The following is a 13904-nucleotide window of genomic DNA, read 5'->3' as shown; positions in this document are numbered from 1 at the left end:
GTTAAATTAAACACTGATGTGAGTTTATAGAACCCAAATCAACATAGTTCAAACCTTTGGTCCAAATATCATTATGTATTTCTGTTGCATTATTTGTCTCTTGTAGACTTTGCTTTACTCTTCTCAATAAGTGAAATAGTTAAGTGTTTTATAAAGGAATGAAACAGACATTTTTACAGTCACAGTTTTAGAGGCATGGATCTATCTTGTTTGGAATTGCAGTGTCAGAACTGAATGTGCAATCTTGCATAACTCCTTATTTGCTGATATTTCCTTTATATTTTTAACTAACTCTTCGTGTCTGTCTCTATAGCTAAGAATCATCTAGAGTTCTGCTGCCATATGTTGCGAGGGGCCATTGACCCTAAGGAGCCCCCCATCTATGAATATGTTAAGTTTATCGGCAACTTCAAATCCCTCAATAACGGTACGTTGCTCTGCTCATAGTTGATTTGATCATGCATGCTTAAACAATGCTGCAGGATATTTTACTTTATGCTGTGTTCATGCCAAACACGTTTCACACCGTCAAATGCTTTAAAGTCAGATTCTCTGGAAGCTCTAGATGCTCGGCTTTCAACGCTCCAGATGCTTTGCTTTGTAATCAAGAGATTGGCTTGGTTATATTTGCTTTGATGATTTAGGGAATAAAAGTAGTTTTAACACATATTTAAGTGAGAAAGTCCACCTTTAAACATATTCTTTATATTCAGTTCATTGTTGTTGTTTGGAGCATGAAAACCCCACATAGTGATGGTTCACAGTGCTGAGGATCCCTAGCAGAAGTAATCACTGCTTGCATGTAGTGTCTGTCTCTCAGACTGCTCCTGGATCAGCTTTACTAATTGGTTGATGCTTGGCGTCCAGCGGCAAAAGTTCTCTTAGCTCCTGCGTCGTCCACTCTGCACCTTTCAAAGCGCATCGCTTCAGATGCTCAAATCGGGCTGCTGGACCCAAAGCTCCCTAATGTCATCTCCCCTTGACTTAGCATGTAATACAGATACCCTGGTGTTTAAAACATGTTTGGCGTGAATGCACCATTACAGTCTTTCCCCTTTCCAATCAAACCTACAGTTGTGGAATATATTATCAGACCACAGTTGTTTTCTTCAGTTTCCTGTTCTAAAGGTCTTTTACTTGAAGAATGTAAGGAAGAAAAAGAAGTTTAATTTTTTTCATGACTATACGTTTTTATAGACTATTGACGCAGAAGTATTATTAATGTTATCTACATAATCTAAAGCAATCTTTTCTTAATAACTTTAAACAACAATGGAAATATATCTGTAGAGAAACCAAACTAATTATATACAATTTAAAGAAGAGTACCAAACTGAATTTTATGTTAAACTAAAGTTATCAAGTAAACAGAGGTCCCTGTGCTTAGTTCAGAGCTGGTAGCCTCTCTTTGGTAGAGGAAGTGGGCTGGTATAAGGGTCTCTGTTAGGAGGAGGAGAGGGTCTGTTTACTCTGTGACCTTAGTGTGATGATATAACTTTGTCCTTTATTGTACAATGATCTGAGACTATTTGAAAGCATAAAAAGAAAACAATGCAGATTTGTTTTGGTTACCAGTTGACAATATTTTAAGATGGATACTTTGTAAATATATATTTCTATTTGCCGCTTTTGTCAGTGAGGTTTGGAACAGAAGACAGACTGCTATATCCTACCTGAGTTTTGTAAAGTTAAGTTGCGTGTAACTTGTTGGTTAAATGAGTGTCTCCTAAGACCATACAGGCTGGGCACCAGCTGAAATGGTGCATGACACTTTAATAAAAATATATCAATTGTTATTCTACTCCATGGTAGGTTATCCAGTTCCCAGTCATATTAATTTCACTCCTTCAAAATTTTCCTATTTTGTCATTTTATAACTTAAAAGTTATAAAGTTGATTCTATAGACTAGCAAACAGTTCAACACAATTGTAAAGGTTGAGGATAATTTTCAGGCAGGTATTATAGTTAGGGTTTTTTGTTTCTCACAAAATAAATGTATATACTGTGGCTTGGTGGTGCATTTAGCTTCCTGCAAACCATCCTCAGTCAGCTAATCAGTAAACAGTTGGTCACCGGTGACTCATTTAGTTTCGACATACATCCAGCCGTACTGTGAAGACCTCTGAGGTTTGTTAGAGAGTAGTAACTGCATCTTGAAGACCAAGGAACACATCAAGCAGGTCAGGGAGAAAAAGTAAGGTACAGTAAGGTTTATATCTAAAAAAATAAAAAATATATCCCAAAGTTGGAACGCCTTAAACAACTTTGTTTATTCGTCATGGGGAGAGGCATAGTCGCAACTGTAAACATACCAAGACATGACCATCCACAGATGAGGTATAGAAAAGTGGCAGTAAGAAAGCAAATGTTGAAAGAAAAACTGAAGAAGTCCTGTTTGCAGTTTATCATTCATGCCAGAGCACACCTTCTTCACAGTGAAATGTAGTGGAGGTAAAGGTGTGTTGTGGGAATAGTTTTGCCTTTTCAGTGACGAAGCAGCTGGGCAGAATTGAGGAGAAATGAATGGAGCTAAATGAATAGCAATTTCTCATAGGCTGCAAAGATGGAGAAACTAGTGTAGGTTCACTTTGTAGAAGAAAAAGTTCAAACATACAGCAAGAGCTTAAAGTTAAAGATCTAAAGTTAAAGCGGAATCTATGGCTGTACCATACAATGTTTGATACAGCCGCAGGGAGGATTTACATACAATAATAATCAATTTTTTAGTCTCTATCTTTGCAAAGATGATGGAGAAATGGACTAAGACCTGCAGCTGTAACTCAGTGGTGTTCTGTGAAGGATTGTCTCAATAGTGTGTGCATGAGCATGCAAGCAATATTTCCCACTATTTTACTTAAAAAAAATAAACTGAGTCTCATTTTCCATCTGTTTTACAAGTATACACTACCTTTAGTTAATTTAATTTATACAATTCCAATATGCTAAAGTTAAAGCTATGTTTACAGTTCAAGGTGAGAATAAACATCTCTCTGTGTTTCAGTTCCAAACATTACGAGGAACGGTCTGGCAGGAGTGTTACAGCGGTCACTGCAGCCTGCCTTCGATGACCAGGTCTGCTTTGTAGCCACTGTTCGCTTGGCCAAACCTCAGTTCATTAAGGTATCGTCTAGTTGAGTACACCGCTTAGCCATCCTTTTTGTTATTTAACTTCCCACGTCAGAATCTTAGCTTTGTTTTTTATGGTTCTAGGAAATGTGCACAGTTGAGGAGCCAAATGAAGAATTTACCTCAAGGCACAGTCTGGAATGGAAATTCCTCTTCTTAGACCACAGGTAAACACACTCTGTAGTAACTCTATATGCGGTAGCCCTCTCTTCCATTCATCAATACCGTTTCAAAACATCCTCAGGAAGGGGCTCGTTCTGTCACAATGTAGGTCAAATGAAGAATTTATAATAAACCCTCCCAATGGCACATAGAGATATTTGTAAAAAATTGTGTCTCTGTGAGAGACGTGATTTTAAAAGGTTGATTTCTTTAGGTAAGTATAATAAAGAAAAGCTTCCAGAGCAACAAATGACAAATCCTGGAAACAATTTATTAGATCTAAACAAACCCCTACAGTAGCAAAACAAGCAGTCAGTTTTGTGTCTTGTGTGTCTAAATATGGACACGTTTGTCTAACTTTGATTTTGTAAACCTGCATTAAGACAGAAGGAGCGCCGCTGAAACTCTGTCCCCAATCTTCTGGTTTGACCTAAAAATTAGTATGCAGCCCAAGTTTTGCAAGTTGGCTAAGAGCTTGACCTGGTTTTTCTTTTAAACGGTGCTGCAGATGGCATAGTGGAGGTTCAGGTTGCTGACCTCTGCTAGTTTTTTTTTTTTTTGGTTGAGTAACAACCTGTTGGTCTTTGACAGCACTTCCTGTTACGCCTCAACTAGCAAAACCTGCATTTCTACTTGATTTTTTGTTGTTTCTTCCCTTCATTATAGAATTTTCCCTACTTAGTTCACTAGTGTCACAGGTTCTGTGACCTTTTACCACTTATCAGAGCCGTTACTGCTCTCAGCTGCCAACGGAGGCTGCTGAATAGGTGTGAAGGGGAGGTGGCATGACTTTATAATCTGGCTTTGAGATGACAGCCTTGTTGTATGATATGGATGTTGAAGTGAGCACGCTGGTTGATCTTGAAATCATTCTTACGCAGGAAATATTTCTAGGAAAGGTTAACTATCTACTAACTGCTAGGATTTCTGCCATTAATAATTAGCTTTGCTCGAAATCTTAGTCCAGTCGCTCTCTCACATGGGTCCATGTAAATTATATTGAATATTTAACATCAATTTCTAACTGATTTGTATTGATACTAAAAAGAATAAGAAACATTCATGTGATGGGAAATGATCAAAACAAACATTCAGAGTGAGAGAATGAAGACTTGTTACTAACGCTGTCCAGCAGTAAGCTTCACAATATTAATTTAGCTAAAACCTGGTGTGACACTAGTGAGTTTATTAGTGAATGATGCATCTATTGCTAGTATTGTTGGGCTGCTGATTGTTCAGAGAAGTAGAAAAGGTTCAATATTAGCCTTAGGAAGTAGTTCTAATTATTTACCAAATAGCAATGACCAAACAGCAGCAACTGCTGCTTTCAATGGGAAGTTTTACAAAATACAATTTTCTTCGAATGAAAATCCTGTATTTTTAGTCTTAGTTTGAGTCTGCCCAGACCCCTTTATGTCCTGCAATGGCCCCAAAGCAGAAGGACATTCAAAATTACCCCTTTTTTAGATGCAAGTCAGATTTTCATCATGCCTTTCTAAAACAATATCACATCTTCCAATACTCTTCTTCCTTCTACCCTTTATTATAATGCTCTAAAATTAAGTTTTACCTTCTTTTTGTGTAAAATCAGTTTGTTGTAGTCATTCCCAGCATACATAGAATGGATTCTAAGTCATTTTAGAAGAATAATCATGGTAAGCATAATGGCATTTGGATTAGTCTACCCAGGGACTTCATGGTTTTTTTTTCCAAAGAACCTAAATAAAAATAAAACATTTTTTTTCATTAAATATTGCACAAGACAAAGAAATAAACATTATTATATACAGCCAGACCATGGTGCATCCAAACTATAGATTATATTAAATAAATTATATTTTTTCCATTTTTAAATCACTGCTTAGTGTTTAATAGGCCTCTTGATCTTAAGACATAATAAACCACCTCATTGGTTTGGTTTCAGCGAGAAAAATGACCAAAAATCATAGTCACGATTTCTGTTATACATTCTCCTCTTTATAACTACAACACACACACACACATATACCCTGGTTGACAGATGAAAACAGACTTGACCCATTTTCACACACACGCTGCAGTCATGCAAATGGTTTACAGAGATTTAAACGCAAACATCCAGTGCCGAGGAAATGCAGCACAAGGAGTCCGGAGAATTTGTTCTCACCACTCAAAATGTCAATTCTTAAATATCTAAAAGGGGAAACTGTGAAGAGGCAAAGCAGGAGGAATAAAAATCACTAACTGGGATCTAATGTGTTTTTTCTCTTTTCAGAGCTCCACCAATAATTGGCTACCTGCCTTTTGAGGTCCTGGGAACATCAGGGTATGACTACTACCATGTTGATGACCTGGAGACACTCGCCAAATGTCATGAACACTGTGAGGCCTCTAACTTTCTCTTTCATTCAAGGCTCTATGCAGGGTCATATCGCTGCCCTGTTTTTCTGTGTGACAGCTATTGATTTTGCCAGTCTCTCTTCCTGCCCTTCTCAGTGATGCAGTACGGAAAAGGAAAGTCGTGCTACTATCGTTTCCTGACCAAAGGTCAACAGTGGATCTGGCTGCAGACCCACTACTACATCACCTATCATCAGTGGAACTCCAGACCTGAGTTCATTGTTTGCACACACACGGTGGTCAGGTACAAGCCCCCGTTTATACTTTCAATTTTAAATCAGACTTTCATAAAGGACATATTTATTATTTATTGTTGATTTGTTATGCTTAACATGCTTTTTTTTGTGTTGCATATGCAGCTATGCTGAGGTAAGAGCGGAACAGCGCAGAGAGCTTGGAATTGAAGAGTCCAATCCAGAGGCAGCTGCTGATAAAGTGAGTCATTCCTTTGGGCTTCTCACAATTTGATAACCTGGAATAATAATGCCACAGCTGAGCTGCTACACCATTGGTGCTGCAACCAATACCTGTTAGGATTAATCTGTATGTGATCACCTCTATTTCTTTACTGCAGTTTCCCCACTACTCTATGTACTTTAGCAAATCAGTCACTAAAAAAAAAAACTTCAAGAGTGGGCAAAATGTCTGCAGAATTTGCATATCTGGTACTTTAAATTTAATTATCCAACCAAACATAACAATCATTTTTTAAGGGTGAAATTGTTTTTGTCTTTTCTTTCTTTTTTGGACCTACGGGTTAAGATGCAGCCCACGAAAAACAAAAAAGACCTTGATGCTGTTTTTAATGGTACACACAAACTCCTTCCAGCTGCATCTTTTTCCCCAGTGCCATCGTGCAGCAGTGAATTGTTTACTTAAACTTTAGACAGAAAGAATGAACTGAGCCAAACCAGAGAGGCAGTTTTTTTTAAGTGTGTTTTTTAAAAACACAAAATAAAAAAGTTTCTCCTCCAGTGAAGCTTTTCGCTTTCCATAAAAATAAAAAAAACTACCCGCCCCGGTTTTCATTCCCTTCAATTTTGCGTAATCATATAAACAATGATGTCTCATAACATAGTCAGAACAACTGGAAAATAAGAATATGATCCCACTGGATGAAACTTGTATATGTTTAGCATAGTAGCATGGGTTTGATCAGGTGGTGAACAATATTACCAGTGATTTAGAAGACATGCTCTGCTTGTCAAAGCTAGAGATCGGCCATATTGGACCAAAAAAACAAAAAATAAATCTGTCTGGAGCAGAAAAATGTAAAAGGCTTATATATGCCTCATCTGGCAACACGGGATCGAAGTATATTATCCCACTATTGAAAAGGACTAAATGGGCTTAAATATATATAAAGCATTCACGATTTCATGTTTATCCTGGAGCAAATTTCACATAGTAGCATGAGGTGTGGGAGGAGCAGTGAACGCTCTCACCGCCGCTGCTTCACCGCCCTTCACCGTGCGGTTTAAGTTTTTTGCATTGCTGAAATTATAGAAACACAATAAATGAATCTTTCTATGGTGGACATGTTTCTGTTGGGAGGAGCTGATTGAGTTATGAGTCATGAGCGCTACCTGTTTGATCTGTGGACATTTCTTTCATGCTTGAAACAAAACTAGCAGCAGTAGTTCAGTTAGGAGATGCAATCCATTTTTTTAAAACTACCTTTGCTCTCCTCCAATTTATCCAGAGGTTCTGAAATCGCATTCTCTCTCTCACTCACAACTTTGTGATCGACTGCATATTTAGGCTTCCCTGGAAATGCCTTTCCAAATTATTCTTTTTATTATTTGACAAATTCTCGTGCCAAAGCAAAAATGCAGGCAATCCTTCTGCATTGATAATGAAAGCAAATGATTCGGTCCATTCTTCTTTGAATCCTCTGTTCTCATCAGTATCTTCTTTTTTTCCCCCTTTGGGATCCATGGCCCAAGACACACCTGCTGCTTTCTTTCTCACCTGCTGCGGCACTGCGCCGAGCTGAGACATGAGTTGCAGGCTTTGACCACTGATCTCTATGGCTATGATGCACATTTTCGTTGAAATAAATGTTTACATATACTGTTTAAATGTATTTATTATACAAATGTTTACAGCATTGGAAAACATAATGAATGTATTTTTGACCTCCTGCACACCATATTAAAATAAACAAACCATAAATATGAATTTTTCCTAAATTTTTTTAAAGAAAAGCAGGGAGCCGCAAGGGAGCGCTAAAGTGTCACAGGTTGCCGACCCCTGGTTTAAGTTTACCAAGTCACCTGCATGACTTTATCGTCCACCACCCACCCTAAATATATATAGGATGCTGCTAGTCCATTGATTAACAGAAAAATGCAGACTAAAAATGTATAACACTGTATAACCACTTAATGAACACAATGAAACAAAAATCTGTTTAAAGTGTTTGCTTTGTTTTTAGAAATAAATGAAAACGTAGAAACCATCTGCCAAGTTTAATGTATGTTTTCAGTACTTATTAGACAGAATATGGCTCTTTGTAGTTTCTATTCATTATGAATTAACAGCAGTTTAAGAAGTTATCATCTAGCTGGTAGCCAGTCTATTTGGATGTTTGAAAGTTGAAGTTTCCACTGGAATTATTTCCAATCTGTTGTGTCAGCAAGTAAAAAGTCTTTGTAGCTGCCTCCTCTTAACCAGCTGACTGGTGATGTGCAGGAACAAGTGGAGAAGGTGCAGTTGGAGAAACCTCTCATGAAATCTAACGTTAGTATTAGAGTTTGCTTTAAAGCAGCTCAGAGCTAATCGTTTTTGGTGCTGCAGCTTGATGTTGAACTGGTTGAACTCTATCGTTTTTTTTTTTGTTTCGACCTGCAAACGGCTGGCAGTCATCCATGAAAACTGGTGACACCAGTACCTGTGGTTCTCCCATAGCCTTGGGGACATGTCATTAACTTATTCATATTTTACACAGAATCATTACACATGGTGGGAAGTGTTTAAAGCCTGTTTAAAACCTTCTTATATCTTGTGTATTTGATAATTGTGCATTAAAGATCCAAAAAAATTATTCTATTCTGTTTCTTAGAAAATTTAAATATGAGACAAGGCCAAGATAATTTATATTTTAAAAAGAAATTTACCCTACAGATTTTCTTTTCTTTTCGATGCACTCAGTAGTTGACTGGGGTGCATTTTGCATGAGTCATTGCATCATTATGTGGTGGCCTGTGGTTCTGCTAAGATGTAGAAGAAACCAAGATTAAGGTCATCAGCATTGTTGCATTCGATGTCACTCATCTCCCCCCTGACAATATTAAAGTCAATGGCGTAACGACACAACAATAGGCCCGTGAGCAGCATTATCGGGGTGTGCCCCATATGAAGTACAACATGTGATAAATGTTCAGGATACGGCGACAGTTTACTAAATTGGCCAATAGGACACAATTATGCAATTTCCAGTAGTATATGTTCACACATCACATATGGAAAAATAGTGAATGCGCACCTTGAATGGGACCATTGGTGACAGTGCACCACTACATGTTACAGATCCCAGGTTGCTAAACACATTTCAGGGAGATGCTTGTCGAAATCCCCCACCCCGCCATCGTAGACACGACCGTTCGCCCCGAAACGTTCCCCATACATACACGCTTCATCCTTCTTCACCTTTACTAGACATGGAAATACTTTGAATATATTAGCCCAACAAGTTATCTGGCTACCTTGAGCTTCACAGCCCCCCTCCTCACCCATGCGCTCTCCATTCATCTCCTGGTCGCAATCTTTACTCACTGTAACAGCACCGTCCACCTCTTCCACTGTAACAGCACCGTCCACCTCTCCCTCTTCCACTGTAGCAGCACCGTCCACCTCTCCCTCTTCAGTTCTTTGTTTATTTTGGGAAGTTTTTTCCGTTCTTCCAGCAGCTTTTCTTTGCTTTTTCTTTTCAGAAATCCGCTTAAGTACCGCTTTTTGGTATCCATCGTCGCTAACACATTGTACGTAACGGTTATGGTTTTAATCTACGCTCTGAGTTACCAATAATTCCAAGTTGTAATGTAAAAAATAAAATAATCATATACGTTTTTCTTTTAAGATCTTTATTGCGGTTTGAAACATATTATATGAGCATAAATATGTATTTTTTTTACCAACCGTCTAATGAACTATACACAGTTATTTACATAGTAGTTAAAAGTACCACTGTCTGCTTTGCTATTGGTGTTGTGTTTAAACGGCTCACCATCATGTTGAAATCTGCCACATGTTGGGGTATAAATACAGGCCGGTGCGGTCAGTCACTTCAGTATCGGGTGGGTTGAAGAGGAAATTCTCTGCAAAGAGACGTCCTAGTCTTCAATTGCGTAGGGGTCCGCCAGGTGTCATTGATGGGGCCCACAACCTCTTAAGGGCTAAGCAACTGCTGTCTCTACTTACCAATATTTACGCCATTGATTAAAGTTATTCATTTGGACCCTGGGATGTGCTCCGTTGGGACAATTTAATTTGTTTTATGAGTAACCTTAAAGGTTAAAAGTCAAACTGATACAAAATCTAAATAGTCTCCAGAAAAGTACTTGCTGTTGTGCTCGTTTAGGCTGACAATGTAAATACCCCCTGGTGGCCACCACAAAGCTGCTGCTTTGTTTTTCAGAATATAAAGTAATAACATATGACCAACCATCTCCTCTGTAGTCCTGAATATACAAAGAAACACACCGTTGAACACAGAGGCTGTAAAATGTGAGCGTTTTACTCGCATTTGCACTTAAACATAGGTTTGTGCGAGTAGGAAAAAAAAGTAGGAGCATTTGTAAAGTACAGATTTCAGCCATTTTCTCCTAAAATAAGTCAGGGCTGATTTACATTCTGCATCCCACTTATATACAAGAGCTGATGTGTTGGACTGTATCTGCCTTTGGTGTCAATACCTGCTGTACATTTTACTGGCCAAGTTACCAAAGCTCATGGAGAGTAGTGGCTAGTGTTGAGACAGCATTTGAATTTGAATTATTCTGGTTCTGATTCTGATTCGTCATTTTACTCCAGTTCCTTCTGATTCTCAATTCTGATTCTTTTAAGAGGAAGGATCGAAAACGTTTACATGTTATTAATTAGCTGGTTAATTGGAGTTCTGTCTGGATGAAATGGTCTGAACTTCTCCATGAGATTTAAATCCTTGAACGGTTTAACTTTCTGTGAATGACACCATAAATTCTTACTTTTTTTTTAGTATTTATTTATTTAGTATTTTTAGTATTAAAACATCAAAGCTATGAAGCCTGATATAATCTCATGCTTTCTCTTTTCACAGAGTTACATTTTACTAAATTATGTCATCACAAAATTTGCATATTACAGGTAAATCAACATTAGCAAGGCACCTGCCTCTGGCTGTTGCACTCATTTAAAGTTATAAAAAGGGATATTTCCATTGTTAACTTTAAGCTTAATTAGAAGCAGTGTCGAAAGCTGTTTTAGAGGAAGCCCAGATGTCATTCTAAGGGCCGTTATGGTTAGAAAATATCAGTGCGGCCTGATTTTCAGAGTAATTGTGACTTTTTTAACGCTTTAATATGCTGGTGAGAACCCTGCAAGTACCCATGTTTTACTTCTGTGGGCAGAGGAACAGTCAGATTTCTTCCTCCATCAGTCAGTTAGTGGGTTTTATCATATGAAAGGGATTCCAAGTAAACAAAAATACACAATGAAGTTATGCTTAAAACTGCTTAAGTCCATCAGATCTGCTCTCCTTGCAGAAGGTTCGCTATGAATCTTTAAACCTCACCTAACGCAGCAGGCCAAACAGATGGTTGCCCAATCATTCCTGTTGATTCTTTTTTGCTGATGATAGGCAGCTTTTATTAGCAGTTGAACTGGTCATAGAAACTTGGAATTCATATATAATATAAAAAATTAGGATTCTGGGAGGATTGAAGGTTAAAAACAGTTCTTATCAATTATCGATTATCGTTGTCAGTTGAGCGTGCAGTGAGACCGATGTGCAGCAATTAAACTCGCACCCCATCCATGAAAGTCTGTCTGCCGTGGGCTAAACACTGGAAAAACTGCTCCACAACCTGTGCTCTATTGCTTCAGTGCTTTCAGTGCATCCCTACATCTAACTGTTCGGTAGCTGTGGTTAAGATGCTTTAGATCAGGGTTTTGAAACCTGTGGCTCCTGAGCTGCACACACTGGCTAAAAGTGATGAAGAACCAACTAAAGGTTTTAGATATGGGATAATAACCTCCACCCATGTTGGAAAGTTCTATTAGGTTTTAAAAAACATTTCTGAGCAGAATTAGAGGCGTTTCCTGGACCCAGGAACACTGGGGGCTGAGCCCACACCCTGTAGGGTGAATCTCGGGGAGTTTTATCTGGGTAAAATGGCTTTTTTTAAATAATAGATCAACAGATTGTTAAAAACACTTTGGAAATGAATCGTTTTCACTTTTGGATGAAACAAAGAGCAGGGATGATTTTGAATTCTTGCTGGGACTAAAAAGTAACTGGTTTATATTGTTTTCTTCAACCTTGCAGGCATCTTTGAAAATATATACCAGTATAATCTAAATATTACAGCTAAGTTAGACTTTATTTTTGATTTCTTGCCTCTAGCTTCTCCATTTTGATTATTCGAGTGTAAGAATAAATAATAAAGTAAATATTTAATGCTGACTAATCTAGATTTTTTCCCCCCTTTTACTGAGGATAATGCAACACCTACAGAGGTCGTTCTTTAAAGAAAGATCTAAAAAAAGATTAGAACTTGGTAACAAAAACTAAAATGATTACATTAGTTTCGACCCAGTACACCCACTTAATCATTTCGTTATTATTTTAAAAATTGCCTTATCATGTCATGAAAATCCTGAACTTATTTTTAAAAGAAAAAAAGAATCATTTTTATGAAAAACCAAGAGAACAACTTTTTAATTCGATGGGTAGAAAAAGAGGATTAAAGAGAGAAATATTCCAAGGTCTATGTGCCTTTTTCATGTGGGTCTTTATAGACAAATAAATAGTATAATAATGAAATAATGAAGTTGAATATAATATGAGGATTTCCTTTGGAGAAATGAAATAAAGTTTTAAATCAACTCTCATGAAATGGAAGAAATACAATCCTCAAAATTAGACTAAATATGCTGTGGTTGCTGTTTTTCGGCCACATGTCGTTTAAGTAGTGAGAGCAGTGAGCTGCTGAGTGAAGCTCGAGTGCAGACACAGAGCTAAGCAGATAGCAGAGTTTGACGTGCACCACACACCTATTGGAAAGCACGTGTGAAGGTTAACACTTTGATCAGATTGGCAACTTTGGGCTAAATTTGGTATCACAAAACAGCAGGCAGCCGGTCTTCTTGGTACTGCGTGTCACCCAATCTTTACATGACCATAATACCAAACTTCTTATCATTTTTTTATTGTTCGTTAATTACTTTTTTCTTGAGTGAAACCCTGAAAGACCAGAGCATTGATCAGATTTATTCTGGGCTAGAGCTGAAAAAGGCCTTGGCCAGGGGCTGAATTTTTCCAATAGGACAACATTGAAACAACCAATAATGCTTTTAAAGCATTTTTTTTTTTTTACTCATTGTCCTGGAAATGTTTTTCTTTATAACACAAAAGAAACGGCATCAGATTTCCTGTAGCAGATATTTAACAAAAACAATAAGTTGTGTTTTGTCTAAAGCGTGTGTAAGGATTGCAGCGCTGTACCACGTTGGTTTGGATGGAGTTGTAGCAAAATGGCTCTTTGGATTTCAGAGGATGGAGAATCTTGCTGTAGAATGTACCTTTGTCTAACATGAAAAAAAATTTGAGGATTTTGGAAAATAGCATTTTGAAAGAATCTATCCAGTAAAAACGAACAGATGTTTTTCAACATGCATTCAAACAAATCAGATTCATGTTTTGCTTGTTTGTCACTAATTTGATCTTCTATTTTGTGTTTTATGTTCACATCCACCAAAAGCTATTTGTATTTGCTCATTTTTGGGGTTGTTTCTGTAAATCTGCAGAGTCAGGACTCTGGCTCGGAGTCACAGCTGAACACGTCCAGCTTGAAGGAAGCCCTGGAACGGTTTGACCACAGCCGAACGCCGTCAACGTCCTCGCGAAGCTCCCGGAAGTCCTCGTCTCATGTCTCGGACATCACTTGCACTTGTAAGATTTATCTGGTCACAGTTACAAAACTTTTTTTATGTTTTAACAAGTTAGATAATCAATGGACAACATGAAAAATAGCCA

The 13904-nt window shown here is 37.8% G+C and overlaps 1 protein-coding gene across 7 annotated transcripts in view; it reads left to right on the top strand.

The window, feature by feature from the left end:
• The window catches only part of LOC107093492 (circadian locomoter output cycles protein kaput-like), a 36081-nt gene that overhangs the window by 13800 nt on the left and 8377 nt on the right, over positions 1-13904 (top strand). For all 7 annotated transcript variants that reach the window (XM_015388582.1, XM_015388586.1, XM_015388585.1 and 4 more), the window contains exons 10-16: positions 314-427; positions 3003-3121; positions 3212-3294; positions 5544-5650; positions 5765-5912; positions 6028-6103; positions 13676-13820. In XM_015388582.1, coding sequence (XP_015244068.1) covers positions 314-427; positions 3003-3121; positions 3212-3294; positions 5544-5650; positions 5765-5912; positions 6028-6103; positions 13676-13820 — 792 coding nt within the window. The remainder of the gene's footprint in view (positions 1-313; positions 428-3002; positions 3122-3211; positions 3295-5543; positions 5651-5764; positions 5913-6027; positions 6104-13675; positions 13821-13904) is intronic.

Source organism: Cyprinodon variegatus, unplaced genomic scaffold (assembly GCF_000732505.1).
Source record: "Cyprinodon variegatus isolate N-32 unplaced genomic scaffold, C_variegatus-1.0 Scaffold428, whole genome shotgun sequence".
NCBI classification, from domain to species: domain Eukaryota; kingdom Metazoa; phylum Chordata; class Actinopteri; order Cyprinodontiformes; family Cyprinodontidae; genus Cyprinodon; species Cyprinodon variegatus.
Note: the sequence above shows the minus strand (reverse complement) of the source record. Positions and strands in the feature narration are given on the sequence as shown.